Source organism: Brachyhypopomus gauderio, unplaced genomic scaffold, assembly GCF_052324685.1.
Source record: "Brachyhypopomus gauderio isolate BG-103 unplaced genomic scaffold, BGAUD_0.2 sc84, whole genome shotgun sequence".
NCBI lineage: Eukaryota > Metazoa > Chordata > Actinopteri > Gymnotiformes > Hypopomidae > Brachyhypopomus > Brachyhypopomus gauderio.
Window position 1 is genome coordinate 434828 of NW_027506905.1, and position 12673 is coordinate 447500.

General features: G+C 43.9%; 1 protein-coding gene and 1 long non-coding RNA gene across 7 annotated transcripts in view; one reads left to right on the forward strand and one right to left on the reverse strand.

Annotated features, from left to right (window-relative positions):
• Window positions 1–1039: 1039 nt before the first annotated feature.
• klf2a (Kruppel like factor 2a) lies at window positions 1040–3519 on the reverse strand. Its single transcript, XM_076991637.1, has 3 exons — window positions 3143–3519; window positions 2040–2967; window positions 1040–1934 (listed from the first exon to the last, which is right to left on the reverse strand). Exons 1-3 carry the CDS (start codon window positions 3212–3214, stop codon window positions 1759–1761), a joined length of 1176 nt encoding a protein of 391 aa, XP_076847752.1. The 5' UTR covers window positions 3215–3519; the 3' UTR covers window positions 1040–1758.
• A 7242-nt stretch (window positions 3520–10761) lies between these two features.
• LOC143493304 (uncharacterized) overlaps window positions 10762–12673 on the forward strand; it is a 40620-nt gene continuing 38708 nt past the window's right edge. For all 6 annotated transcript variants that reach the window (XR_013125385.1, XR_013125387.1, XR_013125386.1 and 3 more), the window contains exon 1: window positions 10762–10873. This is a non-coding gene — a long non-coding RNA (uncharacterized LOC143493304). The remainder of the gene's footprint in view (window positions 10874–12673) is intronic.

The following is a 12673-nucleotide window of genomic DNA, read 5'->3' on the forward strand; positions in this document are numbered from 1 at the left end:
AAAGCAAACTGAAAGTGATATGAAAATGTTTTTTTTTTGCCTCAGTGAATATGCCAGCTACTGACATAGTTGCATTTCCTCTTTTCCTTCAAAATAGCGTTCAGATCTTGATATGATATCTCGTGGTATCTCATAATGGTGAAAGATTTAGTGTTTCTACATAGCTACGCAGAATCCAGTCACATAACAGAGGTTGGAGTTTCAGTGAGTAGGGTGACACAAAGTTAGTTGTTTTAAACAAGGTTCACATGAAACCCAAAAGCACCATTAGACATACAACACACAAAAACATGATTCTGAGAGCTTTATTGTGTAGTATCTTTAGTCCTGTCACTCAGCTATGCTGGCTGGATATCCCCTATTGTGAGACAAGAAACATTTAAGGTTGTTTTCTTTCTTTCTTCTTTTTTTTTTCTTGTGTTTTCAAGACTTAGAAGACAGGCCACTTTTTCTCATGAATATTTTGTCAGGTTTTGAGAGACCCTAAGCCCCCAACAGAACCCTTGCCCAACTCCTGCTATGAGATCTTTTTATGCACCATACTAGAATGGTTTGTGTCTCTTTTTTTAACAAATAGAGTAATTGGTCCACCAGTGTTGATTTTAAATTTGAATTATTGCATTTTTAAGACACTTGAACTGAACAGCTTTGAAGCTCAGAGGTTGTTTCCACACACCCTGCTGCTCTCTGAGGCACCCTTCTGCCTGGACATGACTGCATTCAGTTGCTAGTTATGTAAATGTAAAGTTTGTGTAGCCTCAGATTTGGGGCTGTGTCTCTCTCTGCAGCTGGGAGACTGGAAGATTGTTTTCCCCTAAACCCTGACTGTATTTTTCTGAATACCATGGGCTCAGTCACTAAAATTCTGTAGTTACGGGTTCCTCTAAGGAAGTAAATATAAACATTTATTCTTGAGTGTGCACTACAAAGTATGGACTTTCATCACAAAGCAAATTTCACTGTTAGTCATAGATATCTAAACTCTAACTGTGAGAAAGTGCAGAACCTGTTATACACAAAATACTGACGAACCACAGTGTATAATCTTCATTAAGTTTAATATGTACAGTAGGTACACTATTTACATTGCATAAATTATGTACAAGTCAAACGACTTTGTTCCAAAACCATTCACAAGACATATATTTGTAGCCCTTGTTAAGCTGAACACGGGACAGTCTGTAATAAACTTAAAAAAAACACATATAGACCATTTACAAAACCCTGATTTAAATGTTAATATGCAAGTAAATTGCCCCAAAACATTCATTTTCATGTCACTTGTGTGGCAGTTTTAGAAAATAAAAACATTGTCTAAAAGCTTATTTCCTCTTTTTTTCTCTTTTCTTTCTTTTCTTTTGAAAACAGTTGCATACATAACAAAGATGTAAGAGTGATCTATCCCACTTCTGAGATGTATAGCCTGTATATAATAAAAGGCACTATTGTGACAATTAAAGCACGTTGTATTAGAACCATGTTTTTACTGATTGATTCCAGTTGCGTCAGAGGTCTAGGTCCAGCCTAACAACGTGTACAAGTGGTTTTGCACGTGAAAGCTCATTGGCAAATATTTGTGTGTAAAAAGTAGTACCAGCTACATAGTTGAGAGGAAGATGAGCAAGATGTCCAGTCTGTTCTTGTTTTGTCTTGTAGTCTGTCCTAAAAATACTGGATAGATGTAATAAGGGAAAAGCTCAATGGTCCCAGCATTTTATCGTAATGTTCGTTGATCATTGCGCTTAGAAGAGTCCGTTCCTACATATGGCGCTTCATGTGCAGTGCGAGATGATCGGAGCGAGAAAACGCCCGTTCGCACAGGTGGCACTGGAACGGTCGGTGTCCGGTGTGCTTGCGAAAGTGGCGGGTCAGTTCGTCGGACCGGGCGAACTTCCAACCGCAACCTTCCCAACTGCAATGATAGGGTTTCTCACCTGAAAAGAGCACAGGATAAAGTGAATTAGATGAATTTATTTCCTTATGTGCTATGGTAAGACAACAAACATGAAGGATATAGAAACAAACAGGTGTGGACGTACCTGTGTGCGTCCTCTGGTGCGCCTTCAGGTGTGAGCTCTTTGTGTACGTCTTGCCACATCCCGTGTAGGTACACGTGTGAGTTGCCGTCCGTTTTCTTGGCCACGTGCGGCGTCCCCTCTTGGGTTTTGCGTCCAGCTCCAGAGGAGAGGAGGGTGGGGTGAGCAGCACTCTCTGGCTGGTGTTGGGCATCGCCATGCCGTCGTCACACATGCTGAAGTGGCGCGCGCTCGGGTACGGCAGCTGCACGTGCGGAGGGGGGTGCTGTGCGCGCGCTGGGGGGAATCCCGCGTTGGCGTGATAAGTCGGCGGGAACGACAAAGAGTGACATATCTGACTTTGACAATCTGCGTTAATCATCTCGGTTGGGCTCAGCGGGGGGGTCATGCTCCCGGCTCCTTGCGGGGAGTGCGCCAGAAGCGGCTGCTCGTAAGACCTCATGCACGCGCCGTTGCCTTCTTGTTTGATTTTTGGCACCATTCCCATAACAGGTCCGAATCCGTCCATGCATGGCTCAACTTTGATGCTGTCAGAAATGTCCTCACTGGGGAATGTCGACCTGACCAGGAATCTTCCTTGGATGTTGCTGGCGGGAGCAGGTTGACAGTATGTGTCCACCTCCGAGCGCAAAAGCTCCGCCATGAGACTGGTGCTGTACGGGGGTGGTGAGGCGTTCAGCTCGGTAACTGGGTAGGTTGTCGAATGGACCGACGGGTTGTACATGTTTCTGGACTCTTGCATTCTGTAGTCGCCTCCCATGCCAAGTCCAGACAGTGAGATGTCAGATCCAGCGGTGTTTGCGAGAATAAACTCCAGATCCAGATACTTGTCCAGATCCTCGTCGTCGGGTCTTCCAATGATATCCATGTTCTGTGATATGTCAGCTAAGCAACTAGAATGCACAGATCGGTCCAATTCATCCTTCCACCTCTGCAACAACAAGTAATATTCAGAGTGAGTTATTGGGGCACTTGAAATTTAAATCAGGACACATGTGACACATTCAATTGCAACTGGGTAAGACTTATAAATAACTTTTACGGACGAGCTTTGTTTGTAATGATGAATTCTGTCATCAGTTTAAAGAGATAAACGAAATTCTTACGTTTTCCCAGCATTTATCCTTCTGTGCGGAAAAAGTTGAAATTGATGGTAGAATGGTCCCGCTCAGCGCCATCGCCAGTGGGTCCAAAAACTCGTCTTACTTTTCAAGCCTGGTCTACTTGAAAAGGTAAGATAAGAGACCACCGATGATCCCTCCAGGAATACTCGTCAACTACAACTCGGTCTCTGTTGCTAAACAAGCTTTTAAACTCATGTACAAGTTTGATTGGTAGGAGAAGCTATCTTATAAATATCACGACGGTGAAGCTGGACCAATTGTACGAAGCAAAGGAAATACGCACTACCCGTCCCTAATTATAGGTCCAGTATATAGCTAGCCTTCTTCCTCGGCGAGTGCCTTTCGTCTGAGCTGGACGCGGAGGGCACGAGCAGCTTCTTTAAACGTGTGGAGCGATCCACGCCCCCTCTACAAACGGGTTAGACGGGTAGAACACGCAGCAAAACCGTCCCTCTCTCTCTCTCTCTCTCTCTCTCTCTCTCTCTCTCTCTCTCTCTCTCTCTGAATGAACGTGTGAGGCGAAGAAAACAAGAAAGATAGATATTTACACAGTACCTTAAAGAAAACGTCGATACTGGCACGGTCAGTAGTGAGTTGTGTCAGTCTGGTTCATGGTGACATAACTGATTCCTTATAAAGGTAAAGTCGCAAAGAAAGTATGCTGTAATATCTGAACTTTAATATAACAACCATTCTTTAACAATTTACATAACTCCTATTACTTCTGCTGTTGTTGCTACCACTTCTTGACAAAACATTATCAACACAGAAAACGCCCGAAAGCTTTACGTAGTTGCACATGGTTTATTGTATTCTACGCAGCTGCTCTAGAAGAAACAACGTTTCCACATTTCATTTGCGTTGCACTAGACCGTCGCATTAAATACACAGCGCATCAGTCTTTTCAAAGTTTTTCAGCCACCAGGCGCCAAATTTATCAGTATCTATTCAGATCGATGTCTTTACACAGCACCTGCCATTAGGCATTTAAAACTTCATTCACTTGCAAAAGGCACGGGGCAGGTGGGGGTGCTTGTTTTGTTTCTCTGGCAGTTAACAGGGTAATTTGGCAACATCAAATCAGTTTAAAGTATAATGTTGTGGTGGGTAAACACCCCCCCCCCCCCCCCCCTTTGAGATGATGCATAATAAAAAAAAACGAGGCAGGTATCTCCATTACATTGTTATGGACACGGACGTAATTTTGGGGGGGGACGGGTGGGACGTGTCCCCCCCACTTTTTCAAAAGCCGGCTTTGGTCCCCCCCAGTTTTTACGGTTAAAACCAAATATTTAAATAGCGACGAATCCATGTCTCCCCCACTTTTGAAATCAAAATTATGTCCATGGTTATGGAAATATACAATGATATATTTTGTAAATGTGTTTTATATATTAAGAGATGTAGCCCCTTCAGAGATGGTGCCAGCCACACACATAGGGGACAATAAAACTGTGTTGGCTTCAAGTAGCTGCAACTGAATTCCCTCAATCCAGACTCCATTGTACGACCTCGCACAATCAGGTTAAACCACAAATTGCATTTGGATCTTTATTAAGAGGTGTAATGACTGTGACACTCCAGGGAGTGGCTTTGTACATCATGTACCTGTCTGATGCCGTGATAAATTAGACATTCGGTTGGGGCTGCTAATTACTCCAGCACAGCTTGTGCTTATATGTCGTTCACTGCAACACCCTTATGTTCCAGCAGTGGTTTTCATTCTTTAATAGCTGTTAATTGTTATTGGTTAACAATGTGTGGGTGGTTTCCATTGTTACGACTCATTGTCAATAAAGTTTGCTAAAATGTTTAAATGTAGACTTTGATCGACCGATTGGATGTGTTAGCAGGAGAAAGATATCTTGGTGAATGCTGAGAAATTGTACACTTTCTGGGCTGTTTTGTCCAGATACAGATCTTGGACATTGAAGTCATTGGGGATTTTCTGTTGAAAGTCCTTTTATGTCTATGTTGAGACTTTATCTGTGTTTGGAAATCTGACCCTATGTCCCACACATTACACGGCCCATATTCCTTTTCGTTACAATAGCCTAACGCATCGTTCTCATCCCATGTGGGTCAGGCGAGCATGAACCCCAGCTTTGTGCATGAGATATATGACATTTTGCCATTGTTGTAATGCTAATACTTAGACCAGTAAACACTTTTACCCATAGTGTTCAGACTTGCACACACCTTTATGTGTAGACCTCCCTGCTACACATCATACTGAATATTGGGGTTATTTTATACTTCACATGAAGTGAATTCAAATACTGCACTCAACATCTGGGGGTTTATTTAGAAAAGCCTTTTTGTCTGCTGGTTATCCAGTGTAATGCATATTTTGCGGCTTAGGTCAAACCCCTGGGAAACACCTGCTCTTTCTTCACAGTGGGGCAGCACAGCGGTGCGGTCGCCTTCGGCTTGCTTTCGAAGACATGCGGGCAGAAGGAAACTGAGAGTCCGGCCAGAAGCTGAGCGAGTGAGAGTTTGAGCCGGAATGGGATTGTGAGAAGAGCTTATGTAGTGTGGCTATTTTTAACCCACTCCTCTGGCCTATCACAGGCCTTCCTCTCCAGAGCGCTCAGGAAGCGATCCTGGCTCTGTTTCCTGTTCACACACGGGCCCATTCAAAGCCAATCAGGACAGGCACTGACTCAAATGAGAAAAAAGAATGAAAAGTGTTGCACATGTTTCTATGAGTACCTTTTAACGGTGGAAAGGATTTCCTTAAAGGGAACTCGACATGTACTTTAGTGATGTCAGCCATTTTCTGTGTTTTTTTGTGTGTGTGTGTGTGTGTGTGTGTTTTGTAATGTTACACATTTTATTTGAATGGTTAATCATACCAAAAATGGACAGAGTCAATGACCCTGGTGTGAACTGTGTTTACATCTTGATCTTGACAACTTCACAACTTAAAACATATTGAGTAATTTTTATGAAGCGTAGTGTATGGAAGATAAAGAGCATGAGTGTGATGCAGACAGCTTCATAAATGGAACTCATCATTCTGAGAAGTCTGACTTGGCAGCCCAAGACTAATTACACTAGCAAGGGCTTTTTTGCTTTTTTTGAGAGAGCATATGGATTTAATTGGTTTGGCAAGACACATGGGAGGCAAGCAATTTATTAGCTGTTAACACATGAAATGATGCAGATCTAGCTCTCTGAGCACACAAACCGTAATTGCTGGCTGAGAGGTATGTTTGTATTGTCATTAAAAGAGAGAAAAAGTGAAAATAAAGACTATTAGAAAGTGATTTAAGAAAAAATGTTAGCCAAGGCCTGAGTGTATTGTTGCTGAACAGTATAGAAACCAGTCTCAGCATTTTACATCACTGAAAAATGATTGCAGTTCAAATGGTCTCCATTCAGTTAAACTGACCCTGGGGTAGTGAAAGGGAGAAATATCTCATTTCACAAGTCGGAGCTGTCATAACACCATGACTGAAAGTTGACATGGGAGAATGAATTGAAGTCACATGTAATTTGCTGGGTAATCCCAAAACTAGCCGGAGTCACCTTTAAGATGATACCATGAGAACATTACTGAGCAAGGAGTGATGAATCCAAAGTGGTGGATCGAGAAATTATAAGCCTGGCTTGAAATGTTTTGGAGTTTAACCTGGCAGGGTTTGTGTAATTTCAACATTTCTCCATTTTCTCTGTTAAAACCACAGGAATTGCCTGTGGGATCTGCCAAGAACCAGTTCCTTATTTATGAAGGAGTGGGAAGTACAGAGAGAGAGAGAGAGAGAGAGAGAGAGAGAGAGAGAGAGTGGACGAGGGAGAGAGAGATGAAGAGAGAGAGAGAGAGAGAGACCTGTTACAATGCAGAGCTGAGTCTCTAAACCAAAGCAGGCCACGGGAGTTTTTATACATGAGTCTGCGTCTGCCCACAGGCTTGTCCGTGCTGCCTTAAACTGTGCCAGCTGCATAAATATGACAGTCTGCTCTCACACACAGGTTCTTCTCTTTCTTCCTGCATTAAATCTCTCATCTGTGTAGTTCATATAATGTTATGTGTGCACCTACGATGGATGGAACAAACCCCAAATCTTAGACATTCTTTTGCTCAGTGCTGGATGAATAAAAAAATTTTTTTGATTGCAATTGTCCACATTACCGACAACCAAATATTGAATCGTGTTAATAATAAAAAATATCTGACAATTGAATCAATCTCACATGCATAATAACTGAAATTCAAAGACTCGATTGATCAGAAAACCAATTCCTTTAGTCCTTCAGCGGTTGCAGCTCTGATGTACTATTTCCAAGCCCACTTCACCTCCGACTTAAAAACAAGCCTCGTCATTCAAGAATGACATGTGGTCTTTTGCTCATCTTGGAGTTATCTGGCATTCATTTGTTTTCAAGTTACAGCTCAGGGGCAACATAAACTCATAAAACAACAATGCCTCCCCTGAGGGCGGCGAACTCCAAATAGTTTTGCTGTGACTTTTCAGCCTTTTGCTCAGGAGGGACAGGACAGAGTCCAGGTGTGCTGCATGCTTGACTATCATACTCAATTAACTAACCATTCATAAGTTTATGCAGTGGTGACTAAAGTGATCATACATTTTCAATATTTTCCTGCATTGCAAGTGGACATCTACTTTAGTAGATTTCCTCTCATGGCTTACTTCTGAGCACTTGATCTTGATGTTCGATCTACTGTGCTAAAAGGAGACTACAAACGCAGCCGGACAGAGAATACAACAGTTGCCAAACTGCATCATAGTTCCTTCTGAGTGTCAACTTTAGATTCGGCCGGATCGGGCCGAAGTGTGCACCAGTGTGTGACAGTTAGCTTGGGTGAATTATACGTAGGGTGGAGCGAGCTGAGAATTCTCTCTCTCTCTCTCTCTCTCTCTATCTCTCTCTCTCTATCTCTCTCTTTCTATGTCTTTGTAAAGCTGTGTTTTTCATTTTGAGTGTGCACCCTGAGATATGCCCTTTTGTGGGTTTCGAAGCAACCCTAGTCATTGGTTCATACTCCAGCCTGCAAGAATGGGTGCTGAGCGAGTGCTGGTGTGTGTGTGTGTGTGAGTGTGTGTGCGTGCATGTGTGTGTGTATGTGTGTGTGTGTGTGTGCGCAGAGGTTACAGGATGTGTGGTCTGTTAAACCACAACGTCTCAGTGCAGGCCAGCGTCTCTTGCGGTGGTTGTACGCCCCACACCCAGGTGACAATGCTGATGAGCAAAAAAAGGCAGAAACTAAAACGCTCTAAATCTGTTTTGCCGGTAGTTGAATTACATTCAGTATGCAGTGTGATTTCATATGGTGTGAAAGTTTTTTGTGCATGCTGGGAAATAGAAGTTGGTGTGGATTTACCCAGTTAACAGAGGACTGAGCTATGGTGCTGACTCACTATTTGACATATTTCCACACTCTACAGTCTGGAAACCGAATAAACACATTAAAAACTGAACACATTGAGCACAACTAACACATTGAAATGTGTGATGTCCTAAACCAGCGCACGATGATAGTGTGGACGTTCTAACCCAAACAAAAATACAAACCAACATAAAAAAACATCTGTAGCTCTGGCTCTAGTTTCTCACACTCTGCCCGGCCTCAAGAACAAGCTTGTCCTGCACCAACAGGAGAGTCCCAGTGTCCTTCAGTAGCTAGGACACCAGCATGTTGGTTATGTACATCTATATCTGCTCTGTGGTGCTGCTCTTGCTGATGTATCACTGCTGATAAACTTTACCAGCTATCTGACTCCATTTGCACGGGGGAGGGGACGGCCTAGTCAAAATGGATGGCGAGTCTGCTTGGGTGTTCTGCCTGCTGTCTACCGTTCGCCGTGGCCCCCGTGAGCACACGGTGCAAACTTGCCATTGTTTTAATAGCCAAGAAATTATACACTGGCAAAATTGGTGGGTGGGCGGGTGGGGGGGATCTGTTGACATGACAACAACTGAGGGACCTCAAATCTTCTTGAGCCAGTTATTACTTCTTGGTGCAACGTCTTCGAAACCACAGCATGACTCCTGCTGGTCTGATGCAGGAGCGCTCCCTGTCTGGGGACCACAGCATGACTCCTGCTGGTGTGATGCAGGAGCGCTCCCTGTCTGGGGCTAGGCAGGACCGTCGGCCCGAGGTCTGTGATCTCCATGATGGAGGGGGGGGTAATATGAGCATCTGGATGAAGGGACTCCGGATAGAGGGAGCAGGCGTGTTCCTCGAGTGGCACCCAGTCAGTAGCTGAGCCCCTCCCTTCATAGCACGGGGCAGCGGATGCACGAGGGCGTCCAAAAGAGGCCCACACCGAGGGCCAAACGACGGCTTTTCAGCGTGCGTCAGGGTTCCCGGGGTTTGTGTGTGCACTTTAATGAGAAGCAGAGCCGACGGACGCATTGTCAAAGTGTCCTTAGCACGGTGATAAGTGAAAGCCGAGCTGTGTTCAGGTGCACTCCTCCTTGTCCGATTCTTGTGAGCACGCTCGTACAAAAAAAGGATGTGCTGAGAAAGGCACTGCTGCATATTCCATCGAGATTTGCAGTCTGCCAACAATATTCCCCCATATTCCATTTTCACGTGGGACTTGGAGCCTTGGCCATTGGCAGTCCCATCGCTGACAAGCTGGTTCAGCTTTTTGAAGGGTGCACATTTCCTCTAACCAAAGCACGTTGGGAAAGGCTGACAAGATCAACATTATACATCTCAGTGAGCCTGACAGGGCAATACCCCCATCTCCTGTGGTCCAGGCCGCCTGATGGTCGTCGTTGGCCTCAGAACCTCAGTTCTAAAAGGTCTCAGATTAGCTCTCTGCAGCTGGTGCACTGTTCCTGATCTAACACATTTAAAATGTTTAGCTCACAAGTATTTATGAGGGATCCACGGAGGAACTCTGACATCAGCAGCAGGGTTGAAATCTTTTATTCATTTTTTGTGATGTCAGCACTCAAAAGCTTGGGCGACAGATGGATGTGTGGCCCTCTGAGTATGGAATGTTTTGAGCTTTAAAAAATCGCTGCTAAGCAACAGCATGCGTAAAAAACTCGTGTTGTGGTCAGTTGTGTAAAGAGCTGTTTTGGAATATTTGGGTCTGTGTTTTAGTTCCACTCTGACTTTTTTTTCTTGAGAAATGATTTCTGTATTCATTTGAACTATACACAAAGCTGCTCTCACTGAGGAAGACTACTTAATGCAAATCCCACCTGGTGTACAAATGTAAACAATGTTTATGGCAGCCACTCATCAGGAATAATTCTACCAAAAGCATATTTGTTTTTTGTAATCTGCACTCTGGATTTCTACAGTATGCATGTAACAGTGGGCCACTATGAACCTGGGCAGAATTATGGATCTTTAAGTCATAAAAGAGGTCTTTAGACAAATTCCACATGGAAACCTCAGAAACCATTACATACAATACGTCTCACTTTAAAATTGTGGGTGGAGTTCCCCTATAAGCCCCATCAGTCTAGGCTGTAAGATTTATGAGGTCTGTAAGACGCCGTAATTTTCTCCACGTGATGTGTTGCGTGATAGGAACGCAAAGTAAACTCCTGAATCCCGTTCGGAGCACGTGGTCTATAAAACTGCACCATCACTTAAGGCTTTTCCCTAACGTGGCAAATATATGTAGTAAGCTTTTCACATGTTATTAAGCTTTCTGCTGGTTAGACTCTGAGCGTTTGTTGTGGCAACTGGAGGGTGTGATCTCGAGTAAACGGGGAACGAAAGTGAGAAATAACCGACACCACTTATTCGGTATCATAATGAAACACTAACCATCTTATATGATGGACTGTGGACAAATTAACAGTACATTCTGCTTGAAGTCTAGCTACACTCAAGCTGAAAATATGATAACATGTTAAAGAGTTTGTGCAATGGGAGACTTGTGGTGAGTTAATCTTATGCCTGTTTATGTTGGGATGGAGGTGGTAAGTGTTTAGAAGTCTGTTGACTGAAGATTCAGAAAGATCTTCGTATGACTGAGATTTCTCGTTTCTCGTTTCGGACGTTCACCAATGACATGCTGCCGTGCGTATTTGTTTTCCTTTAAAATTTGAGTGAAAAACAGGTGTGTGTGTGTGTGTGTGTGTGTGTTTTCCCTTTGAATCAAAACCACTTCCTCTCTGCTCTGCGTGTTGCACACGAGTTATATTTGAAGTCCGTTTAGTTCATCTGTATGTGTGCGTGTTCAACTCCCTTTTCACTGCCGTTGATCTCACTCACCTTATAAACACTCGTTTCTGTGGTAGCGCTGAATGAACACAAGTTTCATGTTGCGTCTTTGTAGAGGGGGGATTCACCCTTTCTCATCTACAATACGGAAAAAAATCCCAACTGTTTTGAAAGCCAGTCTACACAAGTGTATTATATTGGCCTTGCTTTTGAATTTTTATGGTTTTGTTTTGCTGTCTTGTGCGCCTTTGTGGAGCTGCGTTGTTAGGGGAGGAAGTGCTGGTGTCTCTCTGAAAGTGTGGTGATAAACTGGACCTGTGGTCAAACCTCAGGCCTCAGTCTCAGAAAAACAAGCACTATGTCCCCACAGTCCCCCACGGTCGTACCCCGGTCCTGGACTCGCCTCGGTACCACTCATGCGTCAGTGCTCAGCTTTTACTCCCTGTCACAGCATTTCAACAGCGGCCCAAAGATGTGTGCGTTTATGGTCCGTCCAGACCTAAAAACGTAATCATATTCGAGAGAGAGGTTTCTGTGATTTGGGAAGTGCAGTAAGACTTTGCTCTGTTCTACTGAGGGTTATTACGTTGTACTGCCAAGGAGAATTCGATGTGTGGTAGGCATCTTTACTACAGCAGCCTACAGGAACAGGCCACAGTCAGACGTATTGCAAAGTGATGATTAGTGGTTTTCTTTCAGTCAGTAGCACCTGCTGCTTTTCCTTGCGTTCCTGTCAAGTGGAAGTTCATGCACTCAATCCCCACAATTACCTTGTATTGTTTCGCCACAGAAAGCTGACTCAAACGTCTTTTTGTTTGAAACTGTGGTTGTAAGTGGCTGGCTAGCAATCACAACACAGTCACTGACTTTTATAGTGAGAAGAAGCCAGAGGTTAAATGACATATAGGCTTACAATCTTTTCAGGTGGGGGAGAGTATGTATGTATGTATGTATGTATGAATGTGAGTGTGTGTGTGTGTGTGTGTGTGTCTTTCAAACATATTTGGAGGGGTTAAAATGTAATGGCAAGAGATCGCACTCATTTACTTGGTCTTCATAGCAGCGAAGCCTCCCAACAGCAGAGTTGGTTATGGGAAGCAGCTGCTCGTTGTGCAACAGGAGACTTCCACACAGTGGTACAGCCACTCCCTGCTCTGGCTGTAGACATCAAGCTCTTTCCTTGAAACACTCCATATGGGCATGATAAGTGTGTGATTGTGTGCGCGTGTGTTTGTGTGTGTGCGTGGGTTTGATTTTTGGCTCACAATGATGACAGAGATAAGTTCTGATTGGGTTTGTGGTGTCCCCCCCCCCCCCCCCCCCCCCCCCTTCTCCTTAAAGCCAGGGAAGCC

Excerpts from the sequence above, each read along its gene's own strand:
- klf2a (XM_076991637.1), bottom strand. The coding sequence starts at position 3,214 with ATGGCGCTGAGCGGGACCATTCTACCATCAATTTCAACTTTTTCCGCA. Across the intron at positions 2,968-3,142 it reads AGGATAAATGCTGGGAAAAC|AGGTGGAAGGATGAATTGGA; the intron begins GTAAGAATTTCG and ends TTGTTGTTGCAG. Across the intron at positions 1,935-2,039 it reads GCACCAGAGGACGCACACAG|GTGAGAAACCCTATCATTGC; the intron begins GTACGTCCACAC and ends TGCTCTTTTCAG.